The sequence below is a fragment of the Chenopodium album genome, chromosome 24 (genome assembly GCF_948465745.1).
Source record: "Chenopodium album chromosome 24, dcCheAlbu1.1, whole genome shotgun sequence".
Classification (NCBI taxonomy): Eukaryota; Viridiplantae; Streptophyta; class Magnoliopsida; order Caryophyllales; family Amaranthaceae; genus Chenopodium; species Chenopodium album.
Window position 1 is genome coordinate 9,602,966 of NC_137857.1, and position 21,984 is coordinate 9,624,949.

The window sequence follows — 21,984 nt, forward strand, 5'->3', positions numbered from 1 at the left end:
CATCTCTCAGCTCAGCTCGTCCTTCGCTCCTCCTCTTTCGCTCCACCTTCATTCTCTTTTCTCTCGTCCCCTCATCCTCTCTCCTCTTCCTCAAAACCGGTGGCATAAGGGGTTTTGAACCGGTGGGCAAATGCTTTTTTCGCTTAGTGCCAGGCCGTTCGAGTGTTGCATTGCAGATCTGTCTCCCGCGGAAGTACACACCCTCCTCTCGGGTACATACAAAAAAAACCCCAAAACAAATGACATTGTTGATACACTTATTGATAAAGGAATGGATAACGCCATGTTGTGTTATTTATTATATTATTTTTACGGGAAGATGAATAATATATTAATACGAAGTATCATTTATAAATGAATAGTCGTACGACATATACAATAATAACATAGATTTGTAAAACACGGATTTAGAGAAAATAACAAAACTTTTATAATAAAAACCAAAACTATTTTGCATATTTGGCATAACTCACACTCCAGCGCTTTTAGCTTGATGTGAGCAGTGATATTTGGCATAACTATTTTGCATATTTGGCATAACTATTTTGCATCTTTTGACCTAAAGACCTTCGCAATGTGCGCGCTGATGCTGATTGTAGAGTTGATGACAAATCCTAAACTCATATGAATCCAAATTACCTTCCTAATTATTATTAGAACCCTAATTATAAAATTCTCATCTATAAATGAAATTCAAAATTCCAGAATATGGAGAAAAATCCAGAAAATTAGAAAAGAGTCGCTAATGGAGAGAACAAAACAAAGCAAAACAAATAAAAACTAAGCTTTCTCTTTAAGGAGATTAAATGAAGATGGATGACAAAAGGAAATTCTAATGAATATTTGAAAATGTGTGAATAACAAACTTGTAAATTTGTAATATGGTTTGATTTATGACAAAAATCGCATTAAACTAAAACTACAACAACCTAAACACAAATAGATCAAACCTAGAATTACCTATTATAATAAATATTTGAAAATGTGTGAATAACAAACTTTGAAAGGAATGGTGTCCTTTGAACAAGTGTATTATTCTGATAGTGGGTTCAGAATTATTAGAAAGCTAATATATTCAGTAAGGTCAAGTGATCGGAATGCCTGGGTGGAGGCCGCTTCCGATCAGTAATATTAATGTATAATTAATATTACAGCTTAATCTTAGCTGAACCCTTCGGGTCATACCCAAGCAACTAACAAACCGAAGCGACGAATTAATTCGGAAGGAATTAATGAGTCGACCGAGTTATAAATATTTAAACGTTGGAAATTTGAGCTTAAAGCATCGAAACCGAGCGTCGAAAGTCGAGTCGAAAATAGTAAAAGACGAGACGTGCAAACAGTTTTAAATCAACGTATTTCCCAAAATACCCTTAGCATCGGAATGCCCCGAGCAAACTGAGTGCTAGGGGCACAATGCCTAGCATGGTGGCTAGCATGCACACCAAGCCGAGCCTAGGCTGGCTGGTGCATGCTAGCACACCAATGCTAGCATGGCTGCCGTAGCCAATTGCATGCACAATGCAGCAGCAGCCCTCGGCATCAGCCCGCACTCATGGTGCGCGGCTTGCTAGCCGAGAGCACAAGCAGCTCGCACTTATCGTCCTGGGCTTGCTGGCCGAGAGCAGCAGCAGCCCGCACGCTCGTGCTGGGCCTGCTGTGCGTGGCAGTCGCAAGCATGGCAGCCCACATGGGTGCCTTGGTGCCCAAGTGGGGCTGCCATGTGGCGCGACATGAATGGAGATGGTTTTGATGTTTTGGGAAAGGGAGCGGGGAGCAAGTTTGGTCCCCCCCTCTCCAAGTGGTCCTCACCTACTCCCTCATGTATGCTTGACACTTGTTGATTTATTACTAGTTTGCTTAATAATTTTATTTTAGCTTTAAAATAAAATGTGAAAATCTCATTGTCCCACATTGATGGGAGAGATTTTCATACTCTCATCATTCCCTATAAATACCCAACTTGGGCCATTGGGAATGATGCTTGAGTAAGAGTTGAATCGGGCATTACCCTTGTAAAAACCCTTGAACTCATTATTACTCAGGCTTGGTCGGGCCTTGCTAACCCCAAGGCAATAGACCCTCGTCGGTGGTCGTGTTGTGGGTGGATCATCGCTGGAGGCCGTCGTATTATCGAGGCTTGCTTTCAAGTAAGAGCCCTTGTGGTCGGGCGAAGCACGCGACAAAGGTATAATTACTATTCTACTCTGTCTTTATTTTGTTATGCTTATGTGGTTTTAATTATTGCGAGCGAAATCCTTGGATCGGGTTTCTTCTGCGGTGAGTCGGACTCACCAAACCCCAACAAACTTGTCTCAAATGGTTAATATACTATATTTTGAAATATGAAAAACTCATTGCACGCATCTAGATTTAGTATGCTGGTCGACATTTCCTTAGGGAAGGTGGAATGAAATTAAATTAGGGAACAACCCTAGAAAATTTTCTTTTTCCAAATAATTAGATGAATTGATGATCGGATGACAAAAATAGAAATTCTGATCATTTGGGATGACACAAACAGGATGGAGTTAGACCTTTAGAGGATGGACTTTCTCTAAATGAAAATTTGAAATCTACATCATAAATAAAGTTTTAGTATCCTTCAATATAATTAATATCAAATTGAAACAAATTGGATTAATGGCCTAAGGGTTAGAAAATTGAGATCACCCTCAAGATTATACCTTTGTGCATGGCAAAAAGGTAATGCCATTACATTTTGTTTTGGATTCTTAGCTTTGAATTAGTTGAATAGGTTAGAAATAAAGTTAAGAGCAATAGAATTGTACATCTTAGCTCTACGTTTAAGCCTTTTTTTTAGTCATGGAAAACTGATTTAGAATAAGAATTTGTACAGTTTTGGTCATCTCGAAGGTTGTTTTGTTGATACCCAAAATTAACTAGATGTGTATTTATAATTTAACAAAACGAAAAAGATAGAAAAGTTTTGAGAATGAGCTTGACATGCTTGAATTTAGTGTTGTCGTTTATCAGCTAGATTTCCCTATACTTAATCTATCATATTCTATCCCGAACTTGGAATAAGACCTATAATATATTGTTGAAAATCTGTAGAATTTTATTTTCTAATTAAAACAGTTAAAATAAGGTCAATGTATTTTATAAATTTTATTATAGACGGTATATATAGTGCAATTAAGGGTGTCGGTTATGAACCATATCTTCTTTATTTTGAATTGGAATTGGGCTTATGATGTATCACTGGAAAGGTTATTTCAAGGGATATCCATCCATATCAGATTTGCATAAAAATTGTGAGGCTCGCAAATTAAATTGCTTTATTTCGGGGCTAAGGCAATGAGAAGGGAAAATGGGAATATTTATGGATTTTTGGGAAAGAAAAAGGGGTTGAGGCTAAATAAAGAAATATTTTGGGTTCATAAAAAGCCTAAAATATTCAAGAAATAATTAGGAAGTGAAGGTTGATTCATCAACAAGTTTTATTTGGAGAGACACATTTTAATGTCTACAGTACCTTGATTTTCTAACGTTTGTTATTTCTTTTTTTGTCTAACTAATTATTAATCCTACAAATATGATTTTAAATTAAAATATCAGTGTAATTTTACTGCATCAGAATACTTTTAAACTGCAAATTTATCGCACCAAGTTATGTCAATACGGTTAGGCCGGTTTGACTTGTAATATGGTTTGATTTATGCCAAAAATCGAATTAAACTAAAACTATAACAACCTAAACACAAATAGACCTAACCTAGAATTACCTATTATAATAAATATTTGAAAATGTGTGAATAACAAACTTGTCTCAAATGGTTGATATACTATATTTTGAAATATGAAAAACTCATTGCATGCATCTAAAGATGGGCAACGTGCCGTGCCATGCTGTCGCGTGTTTTTGGTCAAACAAGTTTAAATTAAAGTTGGATATGTAGTATGGTTAACAGATCTAAACATGGATCATATCGAACAGTGGAAATTTAAAAATACTAGATTTTAATGAATAATAAAAACCAGTCTAAAGCTTAGACAGAATTGTTGCGGGTCGTGCCGCGATGGGGCTCGTGCCGTGCCGTGCCAAATTTTGGCACACCCCAGCCCACGGCACGGCCTACGTGCCTGGCAGGCTGTGCCGTGCCAGGCCGCGGGCAAACCCGTATATTTTTTTTATTTAAAAATATATATATATATATATATGTATATAAAAAAAAATCGATGTATATATTTTATTTTGAACAGCTTAAGTTTATATAAATAATGTTATTAATTTATGTTTATGTTAATGTTAATATATTGGTTTTTCGAACTTCTTTGATTTAATTAAGTTTATATAAATAATTTATGTTTAAGTTTATATAAACTTAATTAAATAAGTTTATATAAATAAACTTATTTACTTATTAATTAAATAAGTTCATATAAAATAAACTTAATTAAATAAGCTATAATTGGGCATGGGCTGTGGCACGGGTTGTGCCGGCGTGCCGACGACCGTGTCACCCGCTGTGCTCGTACCGTACTCGTGCCGAATTTCAATTTTTTGTTCACGACATTGCCCACGGCCCAAAAGTGGGCCACCATGCCGGGCCCGTGCCCATCTTTACATGATGCATCTAGATTTAGTAATGAGGCAAAACATGTAAATATATATTTTTTAAGGGTATAAACATCAGCACATTATTCTTAACATTTTTTTTTAAAAAAAAAAAATTAGCGTTAATGAGCAAAAATAAGTAAATAAACATTTTAGAGTGTATAATTGTCCAAATATTATTCATAAGAGTTCAATCATTAAATCATACAAAGTAAAGCTTTGATGCAATTAGCATCATCAATAGGTAATATAGGTAAACAAACATTTTTAGGATATATATAATTATCCTCTCACTGTTCGTAAGTATTTTCTCATACTATTTAAAAGAATAGGGTAGCTAACGCGCTCAATGCGCGCACATAGCTAGATATCTCTGTATCGAAAATCTTTTTCGGTCTAGTTTTAAGTCATAGCTTTATTAGTTGTTGGTAAAATTAATGAAGAGAAATATATATGTTAAAAAAATATGGTTTAAATATCTGCACACTATTTTTAAGAGTACAATAGAAGAGTCAAATAACATTAATGAGCACAAATAAGTAGATAAATATTTTAAAGGGCGTAATTGTCTTAAACATGATCTCAAACTGTTTTAAAGGTAGGGACAAAAAGGCGAAAAAAAAATAAAGCTATGCTGGAAAAAAAAATGACAGACATGTGATTCGTATGCATAAATAATGGTATATATGTAAATAGACATTTTTAGGAATATGATTGAGATAACACTATTTATAAGTGTTTGGTTAAATTTTTAAAAAGGTAAGGATAGGAAAAAAAAAAGAAGAATAGGGATATAGATTATTTATTGAATGGATATGATTGCATATTGTAGGGAATATTTCAAGCATTATGATAACCCCAAACTTGAACCCCACTGTGATCATACACTAAAGTACGGTGGCGTTCCAAAGGGAAAGACAAAGAGCAAAAAGAGTCGCCAACAAGTTTTAGGAACTTGTAAACCCAAAAGACAATCCAAAAGGACCATCAACTCCATAAGGTCTTGAACCAAATAGGGTCCGGGGATGAGGGTACGAATCCAATCTACAAAAGAAAGGACCCGCCTTATAAAATAGGCCTCTACTTTGTTCTGCTCGTATTCATGTGCGCTTTTCGAATAACATACAAACATTATATTGATCCTACCCTGTTTATCTATGTTGGTTGAATATTAATGCAAAAACAAAACTATTATTGGCGATCACTTGAGTTAAAATCACATTAGCCTAAACCAAATTAATAATTATCTTATTAAGCGTGATTTCAAGTACAAATTCCCTTTAACAATCATAAAAGGTGTGATCAAGCAATAACAAAAAATATATATCAAGCAACATAATAAATAAAGCAATAATAATAATAACGATAATAGCATGATAAGGCATAATAAAGCTCAATGATAGCAAGATCCTAGGCATGATACTAACAAGATTAATAACAAATCCTAGCATGTCACTAAACAATAAAGATCAAAGCTTTAAACCTAACATGGTACTAACATGATAACATAATATTAGAAATAATAAGAGGCAACCTAAACATGATACTAGAAAGCATTAAATAACATCCTAACATGATACTAGGAATTAATCAATAATAAACATGCTTTCTACATTGAAAGAGAGTAATAAGATTACATACTTTGAAGCCTCGTATCTCTTTCTAATAACAAAATACACAAGTTAGTAAACTTCAATGAAAATAATAAACAATAATTAAAGAATTAAAGAATTAAATTGAAATCAAATTAAATAAAGTTTTGACTAGTTTTGGACCAAACCCTCAGAAATTATCAACCTTTCACGTCTAGGGCGAAGGCAACTTCGAACTTGGCTAGGTGTCTCAAGATCTTGTGAATGCGGAATATTGTATGTAAAAAGGTTGTTTAGAAATAGAGAGAAAAATAAGAATTAAGTAATTCTTGATGAGAGTTGATAGAGAGAATTGATGATGAGAGTTGATGGAGAGAATTGATTGTTGATGAATAAAAACAGAGGTTTGAGACCCTATTTATAAGGAAACAGTCCGGAAAATCATAGAATTTGATAAGGAATAAAAATCCACTCTGTCGCTAACCAAACCGACCTTGTCGCCAGGCGACAGAGTCTGTCGCGAGGCGACAAACCTGTCGTTTGGCGACAGAGACAGTTTTTGCGGATTTTGTTTTTATCATATCTTTTGATCTAGAAGTCCAAATAAGTCATATAATATGTCGTTGGCTTGAAGTCTACTTTCAAATGCAATTTGAATCAGATTAAAATATTTTGTAGATAAAAAGATATGGACGAAATAGTAGGACGGTGTCAGTTTTGGATAGAGTTTCGTATATCTTTAATATCTTTTCCGTTATAGCTCGGATTTAATATTATAATATATCATTGGAAAGATAATTTCAAGATCTATCCAACCATATAAAATTTGGATAAAAAATATGAGGCACGAAAATAATATCTGACTATCTTTGAACATCTTTAAATCCGAATAGAATTAGGAAAGTTTTAAAAAAAGAAAGTTTTATTCAAATCAAATTCTATGATCTTATCTTTTCAAAAAAGGATAATTAAGATATTTTAGAAACTTATAGAAGATTCTAATCTATCCTAATTAGTTTAGGAATAGGATTAAACCTTTGGACCCTCCTCATGATCATTGGGTTGTAGGTAAAATCCGGTTTGGGCCCAGTTTAGTATTTTGGTCATAACTTCCTCATTATTCATCGGAATTGGGCTTATAATATATCGTTGGAAAGGTTTTTTCAAGCCCCATCCAACTACACCATTATTGGACCCTTATCATGGACCAAACTAAACTGGAATAGACGTTTTCATGAAATAGAGTGGGTTTTCGAAAACAGAAAGAAGGATTTTAATAAAAACTAACCGCAACACTTGACTTTTCACACTTTCACCTCATTCGATTATGGTTCTACGCAAAAGGTATTCATCACTGGGTTTGGTTTTGGGGAGACACAATTTGGTGTCTACACATATGCAATGTCTAACTATTTTTTATCTTTATGATGGATCATCAATCCTTATCTTTTGAGAAAAGTAATGAGAATGTCAAATAATTTTTTTGCTTGTGATAATTAGGCCCGTTCACTTCACCTGATTTTTGCTGAACTGAAATTATATTTACTGAATTGATATTATTTTTGCTGAAATGAAATTATTTTTACTGAATTGAAATTAATTTTACTGAACTGAATATTATTTTTGTTGAACAGAAATTATTTTTACTGAATTGCTATTATATTTCTTCTTTAAGTTTACTGATTTTTACTGAAGTGAAATTATTTTTTACTGAACTAAACTTATTAATGCCGAACATAATTTATTTTTACTGAACTGAAATTAATTTTACTAAATAGAAATACTAGATATAAATTATTTTTACTGAATATTATTTTTATAAGGTTAAGCGAATAGGTAGTCTCATGTATGTGATTGCATAACATTAAATGAAAGTAAATCATAATCTTTGCATTATTAGCTACTATCTTAATTATTTGACCAATTATTAGTGACTGTAAAATCTTAATGCTTTTTTGTGACTAAAGTAGCTATAAATCATTTTACAGATTGAAAGATAAGATTATTACCTATTATATTGATTTGAAATTATATATATTTCCCTTAAAAATTATTTCATGTCAATTATATGACCCTGATGTTTAAAAGATGTAGATTAGCGCAATTTCTTTTGTAATCCTGGAGTACCATGCACAAAGTATTCCAGGTTGTGTACATTTTATGTTATTTCGGTGTAAACTTTTTATTATTTTAATTTGTATGTATGTTATTTTAAAATTAATTATATGTTATTTTGTATGTACATCCTTTTGTACTCATGAAATACAAAGTTTTTGTTGTTTCATGTTAATTCAAAATTTGTATTATGTTATTTGGTGATGTATTCCATGTTATTATACTATACAATAATGTTATTACATAAATTTGATCATTGTATACGAATGCTACTTTAGTGCATTATACTATTCAGTATAATATAACTCTATGCTATTTGATTGGAAACTTTCTGTTACATAGCATTATATGCTATGTTCACCCGACCATATTCATCTCTTTCGATTTTATTCTCTATTTTTATTTAGCTACTTCCTCTAAAATAAGTTTAAACAAAATAACAAGTTTTTGGCAAAAAAAAAAAAAATGTTTAATTAATATAAAAAAATAAGTTATACTTCCTCCGTTTTCTTTTAGATGCAACACACACTTTTTCACGGTATTTAAGAAATGTGGGGTTCACATGATATAATACACTTTAAAATGGGATGAGCGGTTGTTAGGAGTGTAATTTAGTGGGCCATGTACTTTAAATAAGGGAAATAGTATAGTTTTTCCCTAAAGTAACTTTCCTTTTATAGTGTGTTGCAAGTATTGTGACATTTCCTTTTTAGGGAAGTGTTGTAAGTAAAAGAAAACGGAGGAAGTATTAAAAAAAAAAATAACACCAATTTTAAGCAAAATAACCTCATACTTAAAAAGATCGTCATATGATTTAAACCAAAATAACACAATTCAAAGTTTTAACAAAAAAACAAAAGGCTAATATAATATATACTAACACAATATTTAAGCAAATAATATTATAGTTTAGCAAAATAATATAAGATTCAATCCAAAATAACTCATGGCTTTAACATAATAACGTATATATAGCATGATAGTATGGTACCGAAGGAGTACCATACTCCAGGAGTACTTAAGAGTAACTGGTAAATTAGTTATTCCTTATAAGTTGATTAACAAATTGGTTTCAATAGTATAGTTGTCTAAACCACTTACCTTTCTATGTAGTTTTTCTTTAAGCATCCTTGAATCATTTTGTTTTCAAACATGGTAAAAAATAGAAGAGTGAAAAGCAAACCATCCACGCTACCGCTGGATATATGGATCCAAATACTCACCAAATTAAACTACCATTAAATCCTTATTGAAATATTGTTCTGTATCTAAGTTATGAGAAATTTTGCGAAGAATTACGATATAAATGACGAGTTTTAAGAACTACCATTTAAAACTTTTTTTTTGAAAAAACACCACAAAAACATAAACAGTTTGAGTAGCACTATCTTATCAAGTTTTTTGGCTAAAATCTCCAGCTATGGGCCCTAATCTCGTCATTTCAATCGATTTAGGGTGAGAGAAGAAACAAAATTGTATGGCGAACTCAATTTAAGATAATTTATATCTAATTTGCCTTGTAATTGACACAATTTCTTAATTGAATCTTCAAATTAGGGTTAATGTTTAAAAAATTTGAAATTGGGGGTTTCTGAAATTAGGGGATTTGAGGAAATTGTTCTGTCTTATCCAATCTAGGGTTTATTACTCATTATTTGTTATGTATTTACAACAATTAATTAACTTTAACCATGAAGAGATTAGGATTTTAATTTTTTTTTTAACATAAGCAAAAAAGGGGAAACAAAGATTAGCAGTTATAAATAGAGGAGAGCAAAATAATTTTAGGAGGAAAATACTAATAGGTGGGCCCCATAGTCGGAGATTCTAACTGAAAAACTTGATGAGGTAGTACTACTCAAACTTTTTATGTTTTTGTGGTAGTTTTTTCAAAAAAAAAAAGGTTTAAATGGTAGTTTTTCGCAAAATTTCCTTAGTTATGGTGTTCTCTCATAGATGACCCACATTTTGTTTATGCTCACATAAAAAATTCCCAAATTAACATACAAAAATCTAGCTTAATAATCCTAGAACCTCCTAACGTCTTCAATTCTAAGCAATTATGCACAATACACAATTGCGAAAAACTTAGAAAGATCAATAAATTTAATATAGATGCTGATTGGATTGAATTTTTCCAACCTATAGGATATATCAATAGGTTATTTTGCATGAGAAAATATGTATTAAAAGATCAAGCATCTAAGGTTTTCTTATGGAACCCTTAATTAGAAAAGCGCTAGAGATCAATTCTCCCAAAATTCCATACATAAGATCATTAAGATTTTTCATTATTGATTTTTCCTTTGGTTTTTGATCACTTGCCTTTAAAAAAGAGACTATTAAAATATCACCAATAGAATTAAGTCCACTCTTTATTGAAAAATCCAAAAAGTTTGTTCCATTACAATTTACAAACCTAGCTAATCATTGTGCGCAAAAATTCCAATTAAAAGGCCGAGAGAGAGCGAGAATGTGGAATATATGCCATGCATATTTACATTTGTATAGAAGATATTGCCATTTCAATCATTTTCTCTAGACGATCCTTTTCCTTTTCACCAGCCTATGAAACAACATATATAAACCAAGTGAGACAAAAGAGATATTGCAGATTAATAAGAAAGAAACAAGAAAAACAAATAAATTTCAAACAATAACCAAAAAAAATAAAAGTTATTCAAAAGTAGTTTTTTTTTTTTATTTTTTTATTTTTAAATTTTTTTTTTATTTCAACAAATAGGCACATAATAGAAGCATTTATATTGAAATACATTGTTTCCAACTATCCATACTATGGCTCTTTTTAGTTGAACACATTTATAGCAAATTCGCGTACATATGTAATTAAACATAATTGTAAATCATGTTTATTTTCGGATTTCAAAAAAAAAAAAAAATATCATGTTTATTTTCTTACATAAAATATAAACATCTAAATAGGCAAAATAGCTAGTATAAATGAAATGTGATGATTTTTTGTACAAGTATGTTATAAAATACCAAGTAGTGAAATTGTGATGGTGACATGCACTTATTAGTCGTGTCTTGTGTGGAATATGTGCATGTTATGCTGAAAAAATGCAGTGATTACGGAGTAATGTTTAACTTTTTTTTTTATGATATATGGATTATGGTCTTATGGAGTATTATTGGTTGATCGCTAGAAACTCCCTAAACCACAAAATCAATACAAGTAGGTTTAAAGTGGAATATATTTCGCAAAATCTTTTTATAACTTTACTTTAATTTATTAATCATAATTAAAGATGTTAATAATCGAATTTATGCATTAGCAAACACAAAATTTAAATTCTTGCAAGTAAAATACATGAAGCGGTGTAGATATGTGATTATGCTATAAAGTTGATATAAAAAATGATACGAAATACTTCGTATTTGACAGTCTAAGGCAGACTTTAATCGTGTAATGTGAGACCATATGATTGTACCATCACTAGAGCTGGGCATGGGCCGGGTCAGCACGCGGGCGGCCCGGGCACGGCACGAGGATGGCCCGGCACGGCACGGCCCGACGGCAGGCCCGGCCCGGCACGATGGCACGCCCCTCGTGCCTCGTGCGGGCTGCGGTGAAAAAAAACCCAAAAGTGGCCCGGCACGGCACGAGCCCGGCCAATAGCCCGTGGCACGGCCCGCAGGCACGGCCCGCAGGCACGGCCCGCAGGCACGGCCCGCAGGCACGGCCCGCGGGCTAACGGCTATAAACTGGCGCTGCTCTTGTTTTTTCCCTCCAACGGCCATAAACGGCTATAAACGGCTATAAACGGCTCTATTTTCACCTATAAATACCACCCTCAACTTCCAATTCTTTCCACAACTCAATACTCATCTTCTCATCTCATTCTCTTACTCTCTTACTCTCTTATTCTCATATATTATAATTTATAAATTATAATCTCTTAATATTTCTTAATCTCTTATTCTATTATAAATTTTACATTTTTAATATTATTAGTCTACTACCAAAAAAAAAAAAAAAAATTGTTATATTTACATTCGGGAAATTATAATTTCGGGAAATTATAAATTCGAGAAATTATAAATTTGGGAAAGCATTGAAGCGTCATTGTAAGATCTAACTCAACTTTATTTTAATTTGTTATTGTTATTGTTATTGTTATTATTATTGTTATTATTATTATTATTATTATTATTATTATTATTATTATTATTATTATTATTATTATTATTATTATTATTATTATTATTATTATTGTTGTTGTTGTATACTTGGAACTACTTAATTACATAAAAACTACTTTCTATTTTAATTGTGGGTTATTTGGATTGTTGAAATCTGTCTAAGGCGGGATTTGGGCTCTGGACAACGTCGATCCTAACCATAACCTACCTGGGATCTCATTGATTTAGATAATCTACTATTATTATAATTATTTTTGAAAATTTATTAACTTACTAATTAAGTAATAATTAAGAAAAAAAACTTACTTATACTTGTTAATTGTTATAATTTGTTATAATTTGTTACTTTGTTAGTGTTATAAACTTATAATTGTTAATTTGTTATAATTGTTAATATTGTTGTTAATTATTATTTATTAGTTAATAATCTTAATTAATCATGGCATCAAACCCGAACCAATCCTCCTCTAAAAAAGCCAAATCTAAACGACCATTGGAAGGCTCTTCTATGCCCCCCCCTACAATGCAAATCCCTACTATGCAAATCCCTACAATGGCCAATCCCACCCACCCCGGGTTTTCTACCGGTTTTCCCACCGGATTAGATCAACAAGGGACATTCCAACCATGGCAAAGCACCCAATCTCCACCTTATTATGCCTCCGCACATGATATGCCTTTTGAATTTAACTATCAAACAACTCAAGCAAGCAACACACAACCTGCCGGCTCTAGTGACCCATCCGTCCAAAATACTATTCCCACATCTGATAACCCATTCATTGAATGGTACACCGAAGAAGAAATGACCCTTTTGAAAAACCGAAAGAGTAAATGTTGGCAATATTTCTTGTTAAGTAGAGATGGTGAAAAAGCCAAGTGTAAAACTTGTGGTAATATTTATTCGGCTCCAGCCAAAGGCGGTACGGGGCACCTAAACCGACACAGTGAAAAATGTGGTGCCCCTAGTACTGACCCAACTCAACCAAAAATTTCTCAATTCCATCCTTATGGCTTCACTTACAATTATGAGAGGGATAGGGATGAACTTGGGAGAATGATAGTCCAAGCCGAACAACCTTTTCTTTTTGCTGAAAGTGATCCGTTTAACAATTACATTAAACGAGCACTACAACCCCAACACAAAAAAATCTCCCGAAAAACCGTTAAAACAGCTGCCATGAAAACTTACTTAGAATACAAAATGAAATTAATTGAAGAACTTAAAACTCTTACTTCAAGAGTTTCTATAACTTCTGATGCATGGGATGGTGGTTATGGTTTACATTATTTGTGTGTTACTTGTCATTGGGTTGATAGTGAATGGTTATTGCAAAAACGTATTATTTATTTCAAATTGCTTGAATACCCCCATACGGCCTTTAATATTTCTAATTGTATTATGAGTGCTCTTGATGAATATTGTCTTAGGGACAAAATCATGTCCATGACGTTTGATAATGCAACATCCATGACAGCTAGTGCTAATCTAATTAAACCAAACTTGCATAATGCCATAATGGATGGAGATGCATTACATATTAGATGCATTTGTCATGTTTTAAACTTGTGTGTTAAGGATGGACAAGAAGCAATTGGTCCATACTATTCCAAAATTCGAAATGCTGTTTTGTCTATTATGTCTTCTAGCAGTAGGTATCAGGAATGGAGGCGATATCTTAAGCAAAATAAGATAAAGCCTATTAGAATTAAAACGGATTGTCCAACTAGGTGGAACTCCACCTATGACATGTTGAGTCAGGCACTTTCGTATAGAGTTCCATTTTCATTGTTTTACAATAATAAGTATCCACAATTCATGATAGCAGACTCCGATTGGGATAATTGTGAAAAATATATGCAATTTTTACAATTATTATATAGTATGACTCACTGTTTTTCTTCTGTTTATGTTCCTTGCATTCATTCTTTCCTTCAAAATGCATGTTTATTTGCTCAACTTCTTTATGAACATCGATCACAACAAGATTACAATGATTATGTTCCACAAATGGAGGCTAAATGGCGTAAATATTACACTAAGCTTCCTATGGTTTATATGTTTGCTTCTATTTTAGATCCTAGATCAAAGTATGATGGCACATTTATGCTAATTGATATTTACTATGAATGCATGCAACTCGGTGATGGTGTCGAACAATATAAAAATCATGTGAAAGATAAATTTTTTGAGTTATATAGAGTTTATGAATCTAAATATGGAACCGTCACTCATTTTGCCCCTTCTCAAACATCCAAAAGCGTAAGTAAAACGGGCAAAAGTTTGGCGGCCCAAGCTGCTAACATGTTATCTAAGTTTTCAGGTAGTGGATCATCATCAAGGCGAACACAAAGCGATGTTTCGGAGTTGCAAATGTACTTAAACTACGACTTCATGAAAGGCTTGGACGAAGATTCGAGGTTGGGGATGGACATCCTAGATTGGTGGAAATCCCAAAGCACAAAGCATCCAATTTTGGCGGCAATGGCACGTGATATTTTCAGCATCCAAGCCTCCTCCGTTGCCTCGGAACGAGCTTTTAGTGCTTCGGGAAGGGTTCTAGACGATAGAAGAACAAGTTTGAAGCCCGAAACACTAGAAATGTGTGTTTGCTTGAAGGATTGGATGGATGCCCAAGAACGCATCCAAGATCGTACTTTTACGGCCAACGACAACATCGATGGTTCCGATCGTTCTGGTTCAACTAGCTCCTCCGCATTAGCTAGTGAACATGAAGCCGAAGATGAAGACGAAGAAGATAATGAAGACCTTGATTGAAGATTACCAACAACTCGAGAATTAATATTAATTAGCGAAAATTCTAGTATTTCCTATGTACTCTATTAATTAGTGAAAATGTTAGTATTTCCTATGTTGGCTATGTACTCTATTAACATTAGCCGTATAATAAAATAACAAAATAAGTTATTCATCAATTATTGTTAGTTGTACCCTTGTACTTCATATTATCTTTTACTTAATAAATTTTTATGAATGAATTTTTTCAACTTTTAATTTTATGGAATATGTTATATTGTTATTTAATTTTTGTCTAATACTTATATAGTTATATGAATAATATGATATATAGTAAATTATGAATGAACAATAAATATTAATATAATTTAAACAATATTTAATATAACTTAACTCCATAAAAAATTTAATAATTATTAAATTCAAATATTAAATTGTATAATTATTCAATTCAATTTTTTCTTTCATAAAAAAAATTCAAGTTTTTTTAAAGTTTTTTTTAATTTTTTTTTTTAAAAAAAAAAAAGAAAAAAGGGTAAGCCGTGGCCCGTGGGCCGGCACGGTGGCCGGCACGGCCCGCCTCCACCGTGGGCCGGCACGACGGGCGGCCCGGCACGGCACGACCGGCACGGTGGGCCGTGCCGTGCCGTGGACAGGGAAACCTTGAAGGCCGGCACGGCACGGCACGGCCCGCCTCCACCGTGGGCCGGCACGGCCCGGCACGACACTGTTCATGGCCCGCCTAGGCACGGCCCACGGCAGGCCCGGCACGGCCCATGCCCACCACTAACCATCACTAATGTACCGAATCTACAACAACGTTATTGAATTGACACCTATGGTGTTCATGGGAAGTATACTACACGTGATGATTTAGAATTTTCATGTATAATCAATTCGAGTAGTCAATTAACGAACTTGAACTCGTGGTGGAAAAAGTTCCACTCCACTCGTTTCTAAAATCTTCACAAACAGGCGAAACAGCTTATCTATACACAATATGTCCACATATTTTGGGGTTGAGTACGACAAATATGGGACCATTTAATCCATGGATTGATTTTGTTTGTTTGTTTTTTCTTTACTTTTTTTTTTAAAATTAATTTAGGACGTTGGTCCCAAACCTAAAGAAAAGTCAAATAAATGAAGACAAATATTAAAGGGACTAATATCTGTAACAAACAGAGACTGCAGCTTGATAATTCTTACTAAAAATATCCCCTCAAAAAATAAATAAATAAATAAAAATTAAAAAAAAATGTCTTACTAAAAATATAACAATTATTGGCAATTTAGGTTTGTAATTAAATATGTTTCGTATTAGAGTACTATAAGTTTTTGTACATGAATATGACTGTTCGATAAAATTCAAATTGGTCACTGTCTATCTAGTGTTCATATTTTATACTAGTATTAATAATAAAAAGTTACAACAATATTTAATAAAGTGATGAATATAAAGAGTTAAAGACACTTGTATCAAAAATCTAATATATATATTTAAAGGGGGGTTTTTTCCCGAGTTTTTATAGGATCTAATTTTCTCAGCGCACCATGTAGGATTATAAATCTTAGTAGAAGACAATTAAATAAGAGATTATTAATTTCTTTTAGAATTAAATAATTCAAATGTCACGTAAGCAAAATTGGCGAATGAGATTTTTAAGTTTAAATTAATTAAATATTAAATAATATATATATATATATATATATATATATATATATATATATATATATATATATATATATATATATATATATATATATATATATATATATATATATATTCAAACAAGTTGTGCATCGTACGGGCTTTATCTAGTATATATATAATAATGAATATAAACCCAAATTCAATCTAAATATGACTTTTCATTTTTATAAATATAATTTTTTACTCTCTTATTTACATGCGTAATTTGGTTACATATATGATCATGACCTAAAGGATGAAATATTGTAAATCAATATACTTGTAAATAAAGTATTCTATTTACACTTTTTTTAAATATATATATATATATATATATATATATATATATATATATATATATATATATATATATATATGCCTACTCATTAGATCTGACCCATAGACATCTAAACCTAAATCTACCCTTAAAATTTTTAGACTTGTAACCTCATAATTATGGTGAATCTAATGGGATTAGAATTGAATATATGATTCATATTAGTAGCACGATGCTACCGGAGTCTTCCTAATTAACAAAAGATTTTAAGTAATATATATACTTGTATATGGAGATAGAGCAATGGAAGAGATTATAATCAAAGACTGACCTCAACGTAAATGGTCTTCAAAATTCTTCCGCCAACGACAGTGATATTAGCCGTGATAACCTTGAGCTTTAGACATTCAAACAGTTCACACAACTTCACCATTACCCCATTTCTATTACTGCAGCTCAAGCTCACTATAATAGTCTTCCCTCCTGCGTATGTCACCCCTACCTATACAAAAATTAATTAATTAGCTCATTAATCTTAGTTAATACTTTGTACATATTATTTTATATACTAGGCATATATCACCTCGTCTCATTTTACTTAGCTTGTCTCATTTTTAATTCTTAAGTGTCTTAACAAATTAAGCTATCTATCTTTTTTTTTTTTTTTTTAAACCATCTATCTTTTATATTACTGGTGTATTAATTTTAAGGGCATGTTCTGATTAATGGAATTGAGCTGAACTGAACTTATTGGAGTTGAACTTAGCTGTACTAAACTGAATATTTTATGAGAGAAGGAAATTAAGATAAGAACTGAACTAAACTGAATTTATTGGAGCTGAACTAAACTGAAAATAAGCTGAGGAGAACAGACCCTAATTCTATTGAGTTGGATTTCACAACCATCTACCTATTTTCTTCTCTCTGGTCTCTACTCTCTTATTTACATAAAATTCTAGGTAAACATGCATGTAAAATAGGAATGGAAAATTTCACAGAAATAATCCAACCTTTCGCTGGTTCTCCCAAAATAATCCAACCTTTAAATTAACCCTGAATAATTCTAAGTTTACCTATTATTCTCTCTGAACAAACCTATTTTACCTGCAACCGGCTGAATAAGTCAACATCAGTTTTTTTTTTATTATTATTTTTTTATTCCCCCCCCCCCCACCTTTTTTTCTTTTCCTTCTATTCTTTCCTGCTTCTTCCTCCTCAGTTCCAAGTCATCAATGGAGGATGGATTGAACAATCATGAGAGAGCCCTAACCCACCATCCTTTAAACACCACCACCTCTAAACAACCTCCCCCGAGCCACTCCCTAACCTTCCTTGGTTTGTCGCCGCTCCCACCATTGGCCACCAGTGACACACCACTCCATTTCCCCGCCTTCATACTTGCAAGCCCCTTTGCGATTAGCCTGCAACCTCCGCCACCACTTACCCCACCACAACCAAACCCAGACCTGAAACCTTTCCTCCACTCCTAGTCGTCTCCTACCCATACTCGAACCACCAACCCTGTCTCACCCAAAACCCGAAACCCCAACCCAAAACCATTAAACCCTGTCCCACCCAAAACCCGAAACCCCAACCCCACCTACCCATAAACCGAAACCCCAACCCACACCATTGTCCTTCTCTTCTCTCTCTTTCTCAATTTAATTTGGGGCCGAATTGGGTTGTGGTAGTACATTGTTGATGTTATGAGTGGTCGTTGATGTTGTGGACGGCGTCGTTTGCGATTGAATTGTGGGATGGTACTTGGTAGTGGTTGGATGTTGTGTTGAGTGGTAATGTTAGTAATGTTGAGGTGGTTGTAGGTGGTGGTACCGTAGTCCATAGATGGTGGTGAGTGGTTAAGGTGGTGATATTGAAGGAAAGGAGAGGAGAGAGAAACGGGCAGGAAGGAGAAATAATTTTTTTTTATTATTATTTTCAATTAAAAATATTTTTTAAAGTAAAAAAAAATTGACCAATTAAGAAGTGTCACGTGGATGGTAACCGGTTATAAAGGGTAAGGTGACCTGCTAGGGTTGTTGGGAGAGAATGATAGGTAAACTTAGGATTATTGAAGGTTAATTGAAAGGTTGGATTATTTTGAGAGAATGAGTAAAATGTTGGATTATTGGTGTGAAATTTTCCAATACGAATAACGGAATCATAAATTCCATTTTCCTTGAACAAGCTACATTCCAAATCTCTGATAAATGATCATATCATAGAGAAAGCGATAGACCGATAGTTGCATCACAAACACATAAACAACTCCAACCGTTGAATATTAAATCTCCAGATCTACGGTTCTAAGATTCACTTGGAAAAAATATTAATTTTCTATTTTTTTTTAAAAAAAAAAAAATCTTGAACGCCATATATGATATATGTATACGAAATTTTGTAGCTTGACATTACTTCCAATTTAACTAGTTGCAATTAATGTCGAAAACTCTGCTAATTGTTAGTTGATTAAATCATTTTCTCCGACTTATCTCAATCAGTTTCAACAAAAATAAGTTCAGGTCGGCATATATTCCTGCAAACGATTTAGAACCAAACAAATATATCCAGAGAATGATTGAGAATAAGCACTTACTTTTAAATCTTCTACAAGAAATGATTTGCATCCACTATTATTGGAATCGTAACATCGTTTGTCATGAACATTACTCTTGTTGGTTAGCAAAGTAGACAATTCTTGTTCAAGCACAATTGTAGACGAACACCAAGATGAGCTTGCATTGTTGTTCTGTTTTCTGAGCTCTAATTTTGATATATCTTCTTTAATTCGTCTCTCCTCCTCTTGTAGTTCCTTTATATAGTCAATTGCATCCTTGATTGTTGATGCTTTGTCCATCTACACCAAGATGCATTTGCAAATCGCGGTATAAATTATAACACGCATTTGCAAATAAGTTTGTGACAACTATTGGGACGGAGGGAGTTGCAAAAGTTAAATCAACGGTAATTAACATTCATATTCACTAATTAATTGAAGTACAACCTCAAAAAAGTCACAAAATATTTAATTTTCTATGCTATTACTTGGAAAGTGTATAAAAATATTTAAAATTATTGTCCAATATTCACTCAAATATTTCAATTTAGATATACCCTTTTAATTTTTATGGGTAAAAGCATGATTTAGGAAGTAATACTAGATTTTCAATTTCGCCAATTTTCTAAGAATGGGAAAACTTTTGACAATAGATTTCTGAAAATGAAGAGTGTAATTAATAACTAGGAACAAATGGAGTAATACTATATTTTGATAACATCTAATGAATGATGAAAGTAATAATTTAGTAATAGGTACTCAATTCTTTTGAGCAACACCTAAATAACAAATTCCCAAGCTAAGAAAGATTATATTATTGTACCTTGCTAATGTTAGGAACAATTGCTCGGAGACCATAAATACGGTCGTTTAACTGCTTCCGGCGATTTCTTTCCGACACGACATTTTTAGATTCATCCATATACATCTTTGAGTAAGCACAACCATCAGGCGAGCTCGAGCTCAAACTGTTGTCGTTGTTATTGTTGTTGTTGTTGTTGTCGTTATAGCATAATGTTATAGGCCCTATAACATTTCCAAACTCCCAACTACACTTGACAAAATATAGCTTAATTTAATTATTAAACATACACTACGACATCTGAAATGAATTCAAATGCTCAAACACAAGCAGAGCGAATCTCTCCTTGCGTTAAAATTCCTAGATACGCCACTGAAAAAGTTCCTAAACACGTTACTGAAAAAGACGGTAGAGAATAATTAAATGTACGTACCTTTGAAGTTCTTGAGTGTGGATGTACTTGTTGGTCTCCCAATAAAAATCGTATTCTTCACCAAAATTATCCATTCGAACCTTATTTTTTTAGTGAGACTTGTTGAATGTGTATTATAATGGTTCACTCATTTTATTATCACTCGTGGCCGAGACTGGTTTCTTTTATATAGAGCGGGTATGTTGCTTTCATACTTTAGACAAACACGTCCAACATTTTTGGCTTTCGTACCCCACCTTTTCTTTTACAACGTGGTCTATTTGCTTTTTATATTACTTAGCTTGTACTGTATACATTTAAACAACATTATCTATGCTAATCTATCATATAATACTTAATTCATTTAGCTTATTCTAGGTCTATTTCGGGGCATCAACGATAATTTTATACGTTTTTTTTTTTTGAAACATATAATGGGTTTTTAAACTAAGCTACAAATCTACAATCTAGTTTTAGATGATACCGTACATATGATATGCATAATACTTTAAAAATTTGAGACTCATTGCCCAAAATCCAAAAACCTCTATAAGTATCATTGCTTAAATTTGAGACCTATCATCCAATATAATAGATTCAATCAGTCTAATTGCCAAAATTTGAAGAGGGATTTTAAAGGGAGGATTGTTAGGCATTTAGAAATGCATAACAAGGGGTATTCATGTAATTATGCATATGTACAAACGAATAAATATTCTGGTATCATTGGATGATCAAATGGTACCACTGAATATACAGTGATACTATATGTGCACATAATGGTATTATATATGCATTCGGTTGTACTAAATTTATGCGTAAATAGTACCACTAAGGATTCAATGGTACTATATAAACTTTCAGTGGAACAATTAACATGTGATCCCCCATCACGTGGTACAATCCGACCAAAAAATAGGTGGGGTCCACCTACATGCCTCTCTCTTCCTATCTCTCTCCTCTTTTCTCTTTCTACCATGTGTTTTTATAATATTTTAATCAATGTTATGCATTTATAAATGTCTAACTTTC

The 21,984-nt window shown here is 32.8% G+C and overlaps 1 protein-coding gene across 1 annotated transcript; it reads right to left on the minus strand.

Moving 5' to 3' along the window:
- Positions 1-10,637: 10,637 nt before the first annotated feature.
- LOC145611335 (transcription factor bHLH35-like) lies at positions 10,638-21,105 on the minus strand. The gene is made up of 5 exons (XM_081666654.1): positions 20,974-21,105; positions 20,562-20,787; positions 19,778-20,038; positions 17,513-17,683; positions 10,638-10,855 (listed from the first exon to the last, which is right to left on the minus strand). The coding sequence occupies exons 1-5, from the start codon at positions 21,045-21,047 to the stop codon at positions 10,787-10,789; spliced, it is 801 nt and encodes a 266-aa protein (XP_081522780.1). The 5' UTR covers positions 21,048-21,105; the 3' UTR covers positions 10,638-10,786.
- Positions 21,106-21,984: the final 879 nt, after the last annotated feature.

Bases quoted from the DNA above. Each gene is read 5' to 3' on its own strand.
- LOC145611335 (XM_081666654.1), bottom strand. From the start codon at position 21,047: ATGGATAATTTTGGTGAAGAATACGATTTTTATTGGGAGACCAACAAG. The intron at 20,039-20,561 runs GTACAATAATAT...ATCTTGGTGTAG, and splicing joins TTGTTCCTAACATTAGCAAG to ATGGACAAAGCATCAACAAT. The intron at 17,684-19,777 runs GTAAGTGCTTAT...ATTTTTGTATAG, and splicing joins TTCTTGTAGAAGATTTAAAA to GTAGGGGTGACATACGCAGG.